Consider the following 16,706-nt stretch of genomic DNA (forward strand, 5'->3'; position numbering starts at 1 on the left):
GAGGTATTCCTCTTATGTCGCACATTCTTATTATGGGCAGCTGCTTATATAATGTTTAAATAATTGATTTTTTAAAAAATCAGTGCCTGTTAATTAGAACATTGCAGTTCTTCTATAAGACAACAGTAGTCTTTGTAGGTTCATTTCGCACCACAGTTGCCTGCAAACATTATAAGGAACGCTTGCTCTTTAATTTCTACTAGAGCTGTTGATCTTTAGGGCAATACATTGCTAATGGCATATGTTAAAATCTATTTGGTGGTTTTGATATTATGTTATTTTGTGTCTGAGAGCTGAATTCTGTTTCTTTCTGCTTTCAGTATGAGTATGACTATGATGAGAATGGAGACAGAGTAGTGTTAGGCAAAGGAACCTACGGGATAGTTTATGCTGGAAGAGATCTTAGCAATCAGGTCCGAATAGCCATCAAGGAAATACCAGAGAGAGACAGCAGGTGAGTCTTGATATTTTATTCTTACACACTAAATATGGGGGGTGGGTTATTCATTTTAGTCCTGAGGAGGAGTAACCTTTTAAAGTTCAGATATAAGTATGAAGTGTGCTTTGCCTAATTTGGTCTTACATCATTCATTATTCAATATATAAGTCATTCACAGAGAAGCATGCTGGGGGTGTTAGGGGAGGCGTAGTAGTTCTGCTGGGGGACACGTGCTGCTTCTGTGGTTGTTTATCCACCTTTGGCCCCACCCTGCTCTCAGCTCTCACCAGAGGCTCCTAGAAGTGGTCTGTATGTGACAGTGGCCACACCCCAGGAATGGCCAGCTAAACCAGGGGAACAGTAGCCAATGGGTCTCAAACCCTTGGTGAGTTAGGGATTTCCCCTGCATGTGAAAACAGGCTGTGGTTGATTGAGCTGACAAGACCAATAGCGGTCAAGAAGGCAGTTTCTGCTTGTGCTGTAGAGGGAAGTAAGGGGCAAATGGGGCTTGTCAACCTCGGAAGGTAGCCTATTTAAGAGAAGGATATCTCTGATCCTAAATCTCTGCTGCCTTGCGGGATATTTTGGGGCGAAGAAAAGGCCAAGGAGTAAACCCTACCCAATTCCGGAGTGGAGTCCCCAGGACAGTTGGATGGCGCCTTGTACTACTACTTGCAGCAATTCCTGCAGCCCAGCTGGTGCCAAATGTATTGCTCTGCCTTCCTTTGGATCACATCAGCAAGGCTGAGGGGTGCGTGTCTAGTTGTCTAGGCATCCCAGGACCTCCATACACACTGCTCAGACTTGTGCCCTGGGGAGGCCACTTCAGTGCTGCAAATGCAGAGGTTTGACTTCACCCCCGGAGGCACACTCTATTGTCTCTCAAGACAGTAGATGCAAACAGTGCGGCTGTAGCTTTCTGCCTACCAGCTCTGGCTGAGGATATATTTTCACTGCATGGTATATGTTTGTTGAGGTGATTTTGACCATATTGGGGCTTTTTAATTATCTTACATTGTTATTCCATCCTTTCTGTGGACCTTCGACCTACCAATTTATAAGTTCAATCTTTATGTGGGTGGCATGGAAATTTTAGGTTAGTATATTTACTTCTGATTTTTATAAGCTTCAGTTGTTCTTCACTGACAGATACTCTCAGCCACTGCATGAAGAAATAGCCCTCCACAAGTATTTGAAGCACCGAAATATTGTCCAGTATCTTGGTTCTGTTTCTGAAGATGGATATATTAAAATCTTCATGGAACAGGTGCCTGGAGGTTTGTATCTTACTATTTTCACCTCATATGACACCTTCCTATGATCTGGTTCACATGCTATGCTAAGCCAAACCTTGACTTTAGAATACACTAAACCAAACCTTAGCTAAGTTTGGTGTGGCAGCAGAAAGGACCAAGGAGGAGTAAAATGGCTGTGAGCTCCTCTCCAGCGGCTCACACATTCACATGAACCTAAGGTTTAGAATAAAAGGATTGTAGAGTTGGAAAGGACCACAAGGGTAATCTAGTCTAACCCCCTGCAATGCATGGATATTTTGCCCAATGTGGGCTCAAACCCACAGAGAGACTCATGCTCTATTGACTGAGCCATCCCTGTAATATGTGAACCTATAAATCAGAGTAAACGTAACATTCAGGGTAGAATGATTCATATCTCAAACCACTGTAGAATATTTTAGACTGTCTATAATTAAATCAGCATGAACCCACTCCATACACATATTGCTTCCTGAATCAAGGCTGTATATTCAAATTCTGGTGCAATTTAGTCTCACATAAATAGCATTTTTACGCTGACTGTAATTACCGTATTTTTCGCCCCATAGGACGCACTTTTCCCCCTCCAAAAATGAAGGGGAAATGTATGTGCGTCCTATGGGGCGAATGCAGGCTTTCGCTGAAGCCTGGAAAGTGAGAGGCATCGGTGCGCACCGGCCCCTCTCGCTCTCCAGGCTTCAGGAAGCTATCCGCAAGCCTTGGAAGCCCGGCGGGAGTTCCCACCGGGCGCGCGAGGCTTGGGGCGGCAGCCTGCCGCCCGAAGCACACGGAGCCCTCCGGAGGGTGCCCCGTGCTTTGGGCAGTTGTGCACAAGGCTTGGGGCGGCAGCCGCGGCTGGGGGGAAAATAATTTTTTTTTATTCATTTCCTCCCCCCAAAAACGAGGTGCGTCCTATGGGCCGGTGCGCCCTATAGGATGAAAAATACGGTAGTTACAAACACAGGCCTCACACTGATTCCTGGAGAGAACTATTAGGTTCAGAAACTCATCTCTCTTTTCCTTCTATCATAATTATTTATTAAGCACCAAAAACCATTCAGCATTCTACCATTTTTTTAAAAAATAGCACTTAAGGGAGAAAGGAAGAATAAAGGAGATGCTGAAGTCAACAGATTTATCTTTAAGGACACTCCTGAATATAACAGAAGAGACCTGGCTGTCTCAGGTGGGAGGGCATTCCAGTGGTAGGGGGACAGACACAGGTGAAATGAGAGAGGATTGTATTCTTAACCAGCATACAGAGAAAGAAAAAAAGATAAGGTCACATCAGATGGTTGGGAACATACAGCATTCTAATAAGGCCCAGTTAATTTGATAGTTTTTCACTGTAGTGGGGAGAGATTATTTATTTTACTTATTTCAGGGTATTTATATACAGTACAGCTTTTCAGGAAAAGCTGAAAGTGGTTTACATGAGATCATTATAACAATAAGCACTTATTTTTATTTTTTAAAAGCTATAAAGGGAGGAAAGAAACCACTTGTTTGTTTTACTGCTGCTTCTCACTCCCCTCAGGGCAAGATGGTCCTTCGGGAGTTCCTTTGGTAGAGATATGCACAAATGGAAAAAGATGATGTGTTAAGAATTTTGACTGGAAGGCCTTGAGTCTCAGCTCAAACAGAACATATACTGAAAAACATTTTTGAGGGGTTTTATTAATGATTCTGTTTTTTGCCCTTTTTACCTGATCTTGGTTCCTTGTGGTTGCTTCCCATATTCATATTCCTGATGTAAGAATGAATGAGGTTTACAGTGTTTACGAGGTGTCATTTTTTTGGAACATGGACCCAGGGGAAAGCTCATAGCTTATACTTTGCATGCATAGGTTTGAGCCCCGTCATCTCCATACAGGGTAGGGAAAGGCTTTGCCTAGAGAGCTGCTACTAGTCAATGTGGAGAATTCTAAGCTAGAGGGAACAATGGTCTAACTCTGTACAAGGCAGGTTCCTTTGTTCCCAAGCAAAGGCTTCAGTGAATTTCCTGCAGTCTTAGAGGGCTTGCTAGAATGGATCCCTTAATAGACTGACAGAGCTAATGCTAAAACATTCAGGCCCACTTCACATGTGATGGTAAGCCATAGTTAGTTTACCCATGAACCTTGCGATCACTCGTGATTCACTGCTCCCCTGATGTGAATAACAATCTCTGGCTTAGCATTTTCACTCAAACAAACCACAATTGGGAAGCCAAGAACAAGCTTTGACTTCATGGTTTGTGTCAAGTGAAGCAAACCATGACCTCCAGTTCAGCCAAGCCAGGGGTTGTGGTTTGTTGATTCTACTCTTTGCTAGTGGAAGAGGGAAACAGGACCCCACCTGTTCGTTCATGGTAAATCATTAACTGTGGTTTACTGTGACTTCAAACCTAGCCTTAGAATGCTGACAGATTTGAGATTACTCTGTCTCTAGTTTCTAGAATTATCTCATTAGATATATGCCATACACTGTGTAAGTGCACAGTATTTGCTCTTTTAGGTCTGTGTATAATGGGGCATATGAGTTTGGCTTAGAGTTAACAAAGTGTGTGACTCAATTCTCTGCATGTTTACTCTGCAGCTAGTCACATATTGTCCAATACAGGAAGTGTGCGTGTTCAATCCCAGGTAACTCTGCATGGGATTTTACTTACCGTATGTACTGTACTGATGATTCAATGATTACAGGCCTTGATACCCTGGACAGAATCATTTTTTATCCTGTATTTTCTGCCTAAACCCAGGAAGTCTTTCTGCATTACTAAGATCAAAATGGGGACCAATGAAAGAACCCACAATTAAGTTTTACACCAAGCAAATCCTAGAGGGCCTGAAGTATCTCCATGAGAACCAGATTGTCCACAGAGACATAAAAGTGAGCATATGCATGCTTCCTTATATTTTTAATTGTATGTTACAGAAATGCAGGGTTTAAGATCCCACTAGTTCAAGTTGCTCTTTTAGAAGGGCTTCACAAAATCCCTGATAACCAAAGGTTCTGGTAATTTGTTTACTCTTTGTTTATTTAAGGGAGACAATGTTTTAGTGAACACATACAGTGGAGTAGTAAAGATTTCTGATTTTGGGACCTCCAAGCGCCTTGCAGGAGTGAATCCATGTACAGAGACATTTACAGGTAAGAACAGAAACAACTTTTTCTTTTTTAATAATCTTCTGTGGTTAGAATTAGGCTATACGCAGATGGCATTTTATTCCACCTTCACGACATTTCCTTATACGTGTGTTCATTTCGCTTTTTATGCGAGCTCTCACACAATGTAAAAGTCACTTCTGGAAATCTAGTGGAACTTCCGTACTCCTTACCATGTCAGTTATTTCCAGAAAAAATAATCAATTTGCTCGGAAAATTGAGTTATTGGCAAAATTGGGGACCGTATCCTGGCATGTATTTCTTTTCCGCCATTTAAAATTTTGCATGACAAAAATATGTATTGCTCAAAAAGCCACAGGTCCATAACATAAAAAGGTGTTAGTGTAAAAGGAAAGTTAGAAATTGGAACAGAAGCACTAGCACTATAGCTGGTAAAGCTAACAGTATGAAATCCATGTCTAAATCAGCTTTTGTGCTCATAGTTAGAAGCTGCTTCCCTGCCTCCACCCAGTTCTGCTGTGAAGATTTGCCTGCACAGTAACAGTAAATACAATAGTTAAATGTTATAAAACCTTAATTAGCTGATATAGATAGTACAAAGTGCATAGCCCACAGAAACTATCTGAGGTAATGCTTGCCCAGATTATCATGTTGTCTGTGCAGTCTGCCAGTGCTGCAAACAAGATTGCAGAGACAGATTGCTTTGGGGGAGTTCAAATGGGATTGCACATCAGCTCGCTTTGGTCTTCCTGTAGGTTCGAAGCCTTTCTGGGTTTTGTAAAACCACATTAGATTTTCTGATTTTGTGGCATCTCCTGAGTTCCTCCAGGCGATTTGTCATGATTTACACTGGTGAAGTTATCAGGGTGATTATATACAATCAGCACTTTTCAGCACCATTTGTGCCTGTAAAGGATGTGTGGATAGGCTTGCATAAATTCCTCACTAATGCGCTATTACTGTGCCAGTGACATGTTGCAGCAGCAAAAAAACACCAGTCTAAAGGGGCCTTCAGTCTCTCAGTTTCATCCTAACCATATTTTGGACTTGTTTTCAAGCAAGTGTGCTTAGGATTGCATCATTTATCCAGTACAAAACAAGAACACTTCTCGCTTTGTTTTCCACTGAATTGTTTTCATCTTTCAATAAAGAAAAATGAATGCACAAAACTAAAACATTACGTTATCAATTTTTCTTCTTCCCTTTTTCTTCTTTAATAAGGCTGCTTTCTTATATGTACTATAAAAGGATAAAAATTGTGTTCTTTGCTCTACCAACTACTGGCATGTGACCCCAGGTTTCCTAGAGTGTTGCCCTCAGTCTAAAAAAGGTTCCCCACCCCTTTTAGATATTACTTATCATTTCCATGAATCTTTATCAGTGATGAGGAGCGTGATCGAACAACCCTCATGTCCAAACATGCAGTTGCAAAGCTGCAGTTTACTTGAGCAAGAAAAGATGGCAATGCCTATTGCTTTTGCTTTACTTGTAATTATATATGTCTATTACTTGTTACATTAAGATTATTCTGTATTCAAGTCTTTTGGGTAATGGGTATTGTTTGCATAGTGAGTATATATGTACATAATCTTCTTTATATAAGTACTGTAGAAAGTATTGTACTTGGAAAGTTCAGTAATAAGTCTTTCTTGGTTACAGATTTCAGATCAATGTTTTCTTTGTTGCTTATATACAAAAATAAGTCAGTAAAGCTGTGATCAACATTGTGGAGAAAGCCTTTGGAGAGAGCAACTTGGTCCAAAACCAATATGTTTATTGCCTGCATTTTAATGTGTACATGGGGAAATCAAATCAAATACGTTTTTGCAGAGGCAGAGAGAATGCTTCATTCATCCCCAAAAGTGATTGTCTAGCAAAGAACAGAGCTGTAAATAGTATAAGCAACTTATTCTTTAATAATGAATAACTATCCAAAATGTAATTTCTGTCTACGCGACTTCTCAAAATACTTAGAGAGTTACATTCAGACACCACAGTTAAAATCAGAACTGGGATGTCAGGCAACTATACTGACCCACTGCCACTGGGGAAAGGGGTTAAACAGGGCTGTTTGTTAGCGCCATTCCTCTTTAATTTCTATATAAACGACATTGTTCAACATATGGCAAAGTATAAGTCATCAGCCCCTGCCCTGGAAGGCAAACACCTGAATATACTGCTATATGCTGATGACATGGCGGTCATGGCACTCACTCGAAGGGGCCTACTCAGCATGCTGGAGGGACTCGCAGCTTATTGTTCCCAAAACTTTTTAAAGATAAACTATGATAAAACAAAAATTGTGGTATTTACTAGAGCTCGCCACACATTTAGATGGTCTCTAGATGAACACAAAATTGAACAATGTCTCCTCTTTAAATACCTCGGTATCACTTTCCAAGCTACATCTAGCTGGTTTGCCCACTTCAAGACTGTAGCCCTTCTAACACGTAGAACAACTGGTGCTCTGCTCAGCTTTTTTTATTCGAGGGGTGGGCAACTGGTGACCCCGGCACTAAAAACTTTTGTTGGAAAAGTGATTCCACAGATGTTATACGGAATAGAACTCTGGGGATGGAATCAGAAGCTGTTAGAACGGCTTGAAACCTTCCAAAATTTTTATCTCAGAAGAATTCTAGGCCTCCCTCAGAGTACTCCGGCAGCTCTCCTAAGAGTGGAAGTAGGACTACCTTCTGTGTCTGCTAGGGCCCATTTAAGATTCTTGCATTTTTTCATCAACCTTATAGATGCCCCGAACACCCTATTGGCTAAACAAGCCTTTGTATCATTACAATATAATACCACTTGGCATAAAAGTCTATTAGACATTCTATCCAGATACAACTTACCAGAGCTTAATACTCTCAAATTGTGGAGTCCTGATAAAGTTCGGGAATGGATCTTTGAAAAAGACGCCTCTTTGGACTCCACCAAGATAAAAAAACTCTGGGTTTTCCTACTGGTTCCCACAAGTAAAAGCAGTTAAAATCTGTGCCAACTACATGGTGGAGATCACTGATCCCACCCTTCGGAGAGCTTTCACCATGGCACAGTTTCAAACATTGCCAAATGCTTATCTGACCGGTAGATACACAAAAACCCCAGTTGAACATTGTTTATGTCCTTGCCTTATGAAAATTAAAGAGGATCTTATACATTATTTCCTCTATTGCCCCATTTACTCGGGCTTTAGAGACGCATTGCTGCAAATTATACCTATCTCTATAACCAGTCCTGAAGACAGAGTAAAATTTTTGTTAGTTGATGCAAACCCACGCATTACCCATGTGGTAGCGGTCTTTGTGATGAAGGCCATGAAAGCCAGGGAAAGATTTATGAACGACAATGTAAAGACCCCTTCATCGTCTGTTTGACTCGCTGTTCGTTTTCCTTTTCTACTTTGTGGGAAGAAGGTTTTGTTTGCATAGTATGTAATGAATTTTAATATTTTTAACTACTGATTTTAGTGTTGATTTTTGTGCACAGGCATGGTCCTCACAATAAACGGATTTGATTTGATTTTAAACATATTTTAATTTTCCCATATGTGGTGGTTGTATGTAGAAACGGCTAGTTTTAGGCTTAAAGATGGACATTTCTATCAATTTATCTGAGTTTACAAAAATCAAAAACTTAATAAAAAAAAGTGAAAATAGATACGTAATTTCTGTCTATGATTATCCATCCCAATAACATTTCTCAAACTTTCCATTATTTATTACACACACACACACACACACACACACACACACACTGCTTGACTGCAAAAAAGCTCAAAGCAGTTTACAAAAGATAAAAAGTAAAATTAAGAAAAATTCACAACTATACTTAAAAACATACAAAAGTTAAAATACTAAAACAGATTAAAATTACCCCAACATACAATAATGCTTTTAGCTTGTTCTTAATCTTATAGTGGACTCAATGGATTGTCTTCCATTTAAAATATATTGCATAAGCCAAGGCAGTCATGTAGAAAATTTGTGACAGAATGCAGTGTAATAGCTGAGAGTTGTTGGCACTGGTACTTAATCCATCTGTTAAGCCCATCTGTATGGGAAATGCCATTTTTGCAAAGTACCTAAGGAAGTGTGGTACTTTGCAAAGAAGTATAGTCAGCTGCACCAACAGGTTAAAGAACAGTTTTTATCCGTGGGCTGTTGGGCTGCTGAATGGGGGGAAAATGGTGTAATTGATTTCTGACAAGCACACAGAGCATGAACAAGACTGAGTGTATGGGGGGGGGGGCTCGTTTAATCTCACTGCACACAGGGAGTGTAGTGACAATAAAGGTTTATTATTAATATTAAGTATGATCTGTTCAGGGATTTTTAATAATAATACTACTTGTACCTATTCTTTTTCATGACTTTAGGCACTTTGCAGTACATGGCACCAGAGATTATTGATAAGGGACCTCGAGGATATGGTGCACCAGCTGATATCTGGTCTTTGGGCTGCACTACCATTGAAATGGCGACAGGGAAGCCTCCCTTTCATGAACTGGGCGAACCACAGGCAGCTATGTTCAAAGTAAGTGTTGTATGTACTAACCCACCTCCCGCCGCTCCACATATTACCATACTGCTAGAATACTTCCTGACATGGATTATTTAGCAGGATCTATTAATTTATGTGGAATAGCAGATCTGAGACGACTTGCATGCAAAGGATGCCGGGAGCTACAGCTGCTTCACAACCAGCCAAGTTAGAACTAGAGGGAATATGTGTGTTTTGCTGCTCTTCTAAAAGTCCCTCAAGGAAAGATAGTTGTATGCCTCAGCAAGGAAATCATTCCACAGGCTCCTACTATGTCCCACAAACAAAGGTTTGTGTCTGAGTGCCCCCCTTTTTTTGTTTGGAGCTTTCATCGCGAAAGGCCAACTTGACGTTTGCTCCGATTCAGCTTTAAAGAGCAGGTTTTTGTGGGGGAAGTTTGGGGCAAAAAATACACAGAGCATTAAAGTGTGTGCACCTCTGCCTGGAAAGAGGGGGCAAAAGGTAAGTGTGGATGAGCCCTAGCATGAGTCAACTTTAAAGTAATTTACCTTGCTGAAGTGATGCAGAGTGTCCTTTCTGCTTGCAGGTTGGAATGTTCAAAATTCACCCTGAAATTCCTGAATCACTATCTGCTGAGGCAAGAGCTTTTATTTTGCTCTGCTTTGAACCTGATCCAAATAAACGTGTCACAGCATCGGACTTACTTAAGGACCCATTCTTGAAACAGTTGAACAAGGGCAAGAAAAACAGAATTGCGTTCAAGCCTTCAGGTAAGGAATTATCAATCAAAATATTTGTATGTAGAGATATTAACCATCATCCTTCTCTTTAATCTTGGGTTCTGAACATACTAGGAAATTAGTTGGATGTGCCAAGCAATCAACAAGCTATGAAAAGAATATTTATGGGGCAGGTTCATCCTAGTGTTAATATAACAAATTCAATTAATAACAAAATTGGTGAAATTAGAGCACTATATTTTAATAAAGGATGAAGAAATTCAGGGCTGGGTTTCTTCTCTCTCCAAAATGACATTTTTAAAACTGGAAAATCCTTTTTGGAGAAATTTTAATGAAGCCTATTTTCAGTAGACATGCACCCAGCAGTTTAAGGTGTGTAAGGCATCTCAAGTTGTAAACCGAAAAGGAGGGCAAATAAATTATACAACTAGTAACCCTGAACAACGGCTGATTTGGCTTCACAAAGAGAGTAATGTTACACAAATTTCAGTTGTGGATGAGCTGTAAAAGCAAGGTTATGTCACCTTATCAGCTAGTAGCCTCTTGGATCTCAAGTAATTCTTTCAGTGCTTGGAGATCACTCAGAACAAGGTCCCTTCCACCCCAATTCCTAGATGAACTACACTAGAAAGGTAAAAAACCACTGCTAGTGTTTGTTTGAGAAGGGTTTTCCATCAATCATCACAATTTATTTCTGCAGCTTGCAGACACACACCTTTTTGACATCTGGTAGTTTCATTTCACACTTTGTCAATTTTTTAAACTGCATTTTAATTATATTGCATTTGTTTCATTTGCTTAAAAGATAGCTTGACCTGTTTATTCATTCCCCTTTTCTTCTTGTGCTCCAGATTATAACCGCAGCACATCACTCCCGTTGCCAGTCCAGGGGGAGCAGGCTGGCAGCAGCAGCAGTGAACACGGCTCAGTCTCACCGGACTCTGATATGCCACATGACATGCTATTTGATAAGGCAAAGCGCTCCGTGTCAGAGGTTCAGACAAAGAGTCCTATCTCCCATTTACTAAGGTAAAACCTGACCTATGCAAAATGGCATGTTAGGTTCACAGAGGATACCAGCTGTCCTTACAGTTTAGGTGGGATGATGTACTCAAAGTTAATTCCGTTACAAGATCTATAGTAAAATGTTAAATGTAAAGTACAGTGGTGCCTCGCAAGACGAAAAGAATCCGTTCCGCGAGTCTCTTCGTCTTGCGGTTTTTTCGTCTTGCGAAGCAAGCCCATTAGCGGCTTAGCGGATTAGCGCTAATAGCGGCTTAGCGGATCAGCTGATAAGCGGCTTAGCGGATCAGCTGATAAGCGGCTTAGCGGATCAGCTGATAAGCGGCTTAGCAGATCAGCTGATAAGCGGCTTAGCAGATCAGCTGATAAGCGGCTTAGCGGATCAGCTGATAAGCGGCTTAGCGGCTTAGAAAAAGGGGGGGAGGAAAAAACCCCGCAGGAACTCGCAAGACATTTTCGTCTTGCGAAGCAAGCCCATAGGAAATTCGTTTTGCGAAGCACCTCCAAAACGGAAAACCCTTTCGTCTAGTGGGTTTTCCGTCTTGCGAGGCATTCGTCTTGCGGGGCACCACTGTATCGAATGGGGTTTGTTTAGGCCCCTGCAAGTAAAACTCATTATAAGAGTCTAATTGGAAAAATTGGAAAAAGAAAAAGAGCAGCAATTGTAGCATCTTCAATTGAATGCAGTCCACATTATGATCAATCTGTCTTCTTACTGTAGATGTTGAATTAGTGTCTTGTTTCATAGAAAGCTGTGTTCTCAGCTACTATAAAACTTGGGATTTGGTGGGCATCTTTGTAGCACACAAGATAAAATCCATTCATTTTAAGTAATCGGAAAGTTGCTTTAAAAACTGGGCTGTTTTCTTTTGGACTCCCAACTTTGTCATTTATAGTTTCTTGTGAATGCTGTCTCATTCTGGCCCAGTGTTCCCGACGACAGCTCCATTTCAGATGAGCGAAGCGCTTCCCCTTCACTTGAGGAAAGGGATTCTGGTCTTTTCTTGCTACGAAAGGACAGCGAACGACGTGCAATTCTGTATAAAATCCTCAAGGAAGAGCAAAACCAAGTAGCTTCCAATTTAAGAGAATGTGTAGCACAGGTAATACGACTATTTGCTTGTTTGGGAGAGGTAAAAATTATTGCTCTGCCACCTTTCCTACTCCATGATCTGAAGGGTGTCTGGGGTGAAGAGCTGCTGTGCTCATCATGTAGGGTTCTAAATCACTTGGGGAACCTGCATGAGGAAAGCAGGATCCCTGCTGTGGATGGTCAGCCTGTGGCTTGGATTATAAGCACAACCCTGGAAGAGACAGGGGCAAGTCTGTTCATCCTAACTGTTACGAAAAAGGCTCAAGATTACAACACTAACTTCCTCTTCCACAAAATTGTGTGGAGATTACAAACATGGAGAAGCAAAGAGGGATCCATCACAACCTTTAAGTAGTAAAATGGAGCTTCTTATTATTCAACTGGTCACCTAAAGTTTGTTGACCACCTTGTTTGTTACCTTGACCTCTGCAACCAATTTTTGTTTTAGCCCCCCCCCCCCTTTCCCATGTTATTAGAGATTGTAATATGAATTTTTGCTTAAGTACTGAATGGCAGAAAGCTGCTCTCTGGTAGGACAAATTCAGTCCTGCAGTTTGATTACATCAGTGTTGAATTTAGCTCATGTTCTGTTTCCTCTCTCGTGAGCTCATGTAATCCATGAATCAAACTACTTGTGATGTGCCTGATTGAAAGCTGCCCTCTGCTGCTCTTGCTGTGAATTGGTAAAAATGAGTCTTCCAGAAAAGTGACGGCAAGGTTGAAAACATGCATACAGACATACATTGGTGGAATTTGCTGATGTGCCTTTTTAAACATTTTGCATATTCATCTTTTTTTCAGAGTTCTGAAGAACTGCATCTTTCAGTTGCTCATATCAAGCAGATAATTGGGATTTTAAGAGATTTTATACGTTCTCCTGAACACAGAGTTATGGCATCAACTATATCCAAGTTGAAAATTGAACTGGACTTTGACAGTACTTCCATCAATCAGATTCATCTAGTGTTGTTTGGATTTCAAGATGCGGTATGTTCATCCGAGTGTAGTATCTGGGGGTGGGGGGAGTGACCCACTACCAATAATACCTTTTGCTGCTATTTAAACGTAGAACCCTAAATTATACTATTGGGAGGAGGGCAGAAGAGGACAAAGGAGTTGTAGAATATAGTATGGAGCAGATGACCAGAGAAGATGCATTTATTTACTTCTGCTAAATTGTAGAAATGAGCTGCTTTTGCTTTCTAGGATGCCTTTGGAAGATAGCATACAATGCACAATTCTGTGCAAAGAACTTGAAGCACAGTGTGATACCTCAAGGGGTCTGCTCTGAGTGTGACTTAGTCGAATATCTGTGCATTGTTGATGTACAACACAGTACCTTACGTGTTGCTTTGCAACAGCTTTCTTTGTGCCTACATCACAGTGGAAACAAAGGCTGTATCCCTTCAGGATCAGAGGCAGCATGGCTCTGAATACCAGTCACTGGGCTACAGCTTCACTCATGCCCTGCTTGGGGGCTTCCCCTAGGCATCTGGTTGGCCACTGTGAGAAACAGGATACTGGACTAGGTGCGCCTTTGGTCTGATCCAGCAGGGCTGCTTTTATGTTCCAATATGTGTTCTAGCTCTTAATCCAAGTAGACTTATTGTCATCCTACATTTACCCAAACTTCTTGTTCTGAATGACAAGCTTATAGCTTAAGGCAAACTACTACCCTGTTTTATTTGACACTTTTCTTATAGGTTAACAAAGTACTAAGGAATCATTTAATCAGACCTCATTGGATGTTTGCTATGGATAATATAATACGACGTGCTGTTCAAGCTGCTGTCACTATTCTCATTCCAGGTAAGTAAAAGCAAAGTAGTAAACTGCTAAGTGGGATGGTTAAATATGATGTGAGCAAAGCAATAATAAATGTCTAACCTGTGGAATGAGTGCCCCAAGGTGAGTACTGCTGGTGTGCTGGAACTGCAGTAGTACTTGGGTCTCTACTTGGCGAAAACTTGTAAATGGCTGCTAGTTCTTTCATAAAACAAGTTCTGATTTTTTTGAACACTGAATTTTTTTTGTAAAACGTGCTTTACAGACTAACATATTTGTGAATATTAGTCTGGACAGAAACATTCACTACAAATCCTCACTAATTGTTCTTTTGAAAGGTTGCCACACATTAGCCCATTATTAGTTTGTCATTTCTTAAAATCAAGGAACTCCCAAGGCACCTGTATTTTCTGAAATGGGACTAGGAAGGACAGCTGCATTTTATTTAAAAAGATATATATACTCAGAAAAAGCTTGCTGACTAGATAACATTTAAGTGGCAAATGTAAGAAATGCTTGACCTCTGCAATTCGCTTTTGCTCTGTGCAGAACTTCGAGCTCACTTTGAACCAGCATCAGAGACTGAAGGAGTTGACAAAGATGCAGATGAAGTAGATGAGGATTACCAGCAAGCACAGCAAAAAAGACACGAAGAAACAGTTATCACATCTGGAGTGTGCATGCTCACGTCTTCTGTGACCCCTGACACTCAGCAGCAGCTCAGCTTGCAGTTGGGCAAGCTTAAGCAAGAAACGAACAGGTTAACAGCTTTCAAGTGTGCTCAGGCTTATTCAGCAATTTTACTGATCATCGCTGGTGTTTATAAAACACCTTCAGGCAATCAGATGAGCCTACATTGGTTACTGGCTAGATTTTAAAATGTAGCCAGTTTAGCTACTCTTGGTTTATACAGGGTTAATTTGGCACTCACGTTCGTTCTTCTAGAAAACCCAATTGTGTAGTGCTGAGGGCTGCATCATGTCTTTTCCTCCCCCCCCCCCCCCGAGCGGCACTCCATGTGCAGCGTCTCTATTTCAGGCTAAATGTTACCTTTCCATGTTACAAATGTAAATGTAAAATGTGTCATAAATGTTCCAGAGTGCCTTTACAGGGAGAACTATAACATGTATGCTTTGAGAGCAGCACTTACTCTAGCCAACACTGACGGAAAGTGTGTATAAAAATCCTTTCATAGCCTGACCATCTGTATTGTGGTTTTCTATCACTATAGCAGCAGCAAGTAACACGCTGATAGTGCTGGAATATTTAATTATGAAGCCTGGGGTTACGTAGAAATTCTAGGAACCATTGCAGCCCAGAAATCTAAATTGGATAGCATTTAAAAATCAATGCTACCAGGTAGCCAGTAATTCAAAGATATGTAGGATTTGTTTTGAGGTAAGCCATATGATGAGAGACACTTTTACATGTGCTTTAGACACACCAAGCTGCACTACAACTAAAATATAAGTATCAGATTCACCAAAATACTTGTGTTGCAGAACTAGGTTTTGTTGTCATTAAAAGTGTACTAATATTTAAGGGGGAAATGTTATGTCCTACCCAGTCTGACCCCTATTTTATTTAATAGGTTACTGGAGAGCCTGGTACAGAGGGAGAGAGAATACCAGACACTGCTAAGGCAAACACTGGAGCAAAGAATTCAAGACTTGCATCTCCTTCAGCTACAGTTGAAAACTGCTGGTAGATATGAGAATGTACATTAAATGTGTGTGATCAGTTGATAGGAATAGTTTGAGCTTTAGGACACACAACACTTTTGAGTAGAGCTTTTGAATTTGTAACAATGGAATGAATCTGATTAACCTACTTTGAATTGTTGCAGAAATTCAACCACCTCCAGCTGCTCTGCAGCACTGCGTAGACCAAGAACTGATCAAGTGGTTGAAGCAACAGAAAGCTGATTCAGATACAATTGATAGGGTAAGATTAAGAGTGGGAAAGACCCTCAAAATTCATTTTCTGAATAATATTTAGAAACACTGAAATAATTTTGTCTTACAGTTTGTTCAAGAGGATTATACACTCAGTGATGTTCTAAACCACATCACTAAAGATGACTTGCGATTCCTTAGACTCCGGTAAGAAAATAATTGCATGATTCTAGAAGTGTTTTGACTTCCAAACAAGAGTTTGAGAAACTTACTATTCTTATTTTTCTCATACAGTGGTGGTATTCTTTGTCGAATATGGAATGAAATATTAAAGCACAGAAAACTGAATAAATTCTTGGAATTGGAAGCATAACTCTTATGCCAAGTTCTGAGAAATTGAAAGGGGAAGAGAGCAGACATTCCAACTAAGTTATTAATTACTGTACATACTGTTTATACTGGTCCTACAGGTTTTGCACTAATATATATGAAGTTATATTAAAGTCATGTGATGATAGCCTTTTCTGCTAGTATACTTAATCATGTATTTTTTCAGATGTGTAAATAATACAGTAGCTTGGAAACTGCTTGCCTTATAGACTAAAATGTAGCCTGTGCACTTTAACCACTCATATCAAATACATAGTGTTCTAGGCATGCCAGCTGCTTTTTTAAAAACAATAATTGCTGCCTTCTGATTTAATATAAATTATTACTATGTATAATTTTATAAGATGAAAAAAACCAGTTGGTACAAAGATCCTATGCAAAAGAGTGGGTTACAGACTCACTCTAGGTGCATATTAAAAAGGTAAATAAAACATGCTAAAAAGGCTTCTTTTCATTGCA

General features: G+C 40.3%; 1 protein-coding gene across 3 annotated transcripts in view; it reads left to right on the top strand.

Annotated features, from left to right (window-relative positions):
• Positions 1-16,678, top strand: part of MAP3K15 (mitogen-activated protein kinase kinase kinase 15) — a 69,106-nt gene extending 52,428 nt beyond the window's left edge. For all 3 annotated transcript variants that reach the window (XM_079972199.1, XM_079972200.1, XM_079972201.1), the window contains 15 exons: positions 321-454; positions 1,589-1,716; positions 4,454-4,584; positions 4,740-4,845; positions 9,197-9,354; positions 9,908-10,091; positions 10,913-11,090; positions 12,013-12,187; positions 12,979-13,164; positions 13,881-13,986; positions 14,512-14,722; positions 15,554-15,666; positions 15,809-15,906; positions 15,988-16,064; positions 16,152-16,678. In XM_079972199.1, coding sequence (XP_079828325.1) covers positions 321-454; positions 1,589-1,716; positions 4,454-4,584; positions 4,740-4,845; positions 9,197-9,354; positions 9,908-10,091; positions 10,913-11,090; positions 12,013-12,187; positions 12,979-13,164; positions 13,881-13,986; positions 14,512-14,722; positions 15,554-15,666; positions 15,809-15,906; positions 15,988-16,064; positions 16,152-16,230 — 2,064 coding nt within the window. In that variant the 3' untranslated portion in view covers positions 16,231-16,678. The remainder of the gene's footprint in view (positions 1-320; positions 455-1,588; positions 1,717-4,453; positions 4,585-4,739; positions 4,846-9,196; positions 9,355-9,907; positions 10,092-10,912; positions 11,091-12,012; positions 12,188-12,978; positions 13,165-13,880; positions 13,987-14,511; positions 14,723-15,553; positions 15,667-15,808; positions 15,907-15,987; positions 16,065-16,151) is intronic.
• Positions 16,679-16,706: the final 28 nt, after the last annotated feature.

Source organism: Podarcis cretensis, assembly GCF_951804945.1.
Source record: "Podarcis cretensis genome assembly, chromosome: 4".
NCBI classification, from domain to species: domain Eukaryota; kingdom Metazoa; phylum Chordata; class Lepidosauria; order Squamata; family Lacertidae; genus Podarcis; species Podarcis cretensis.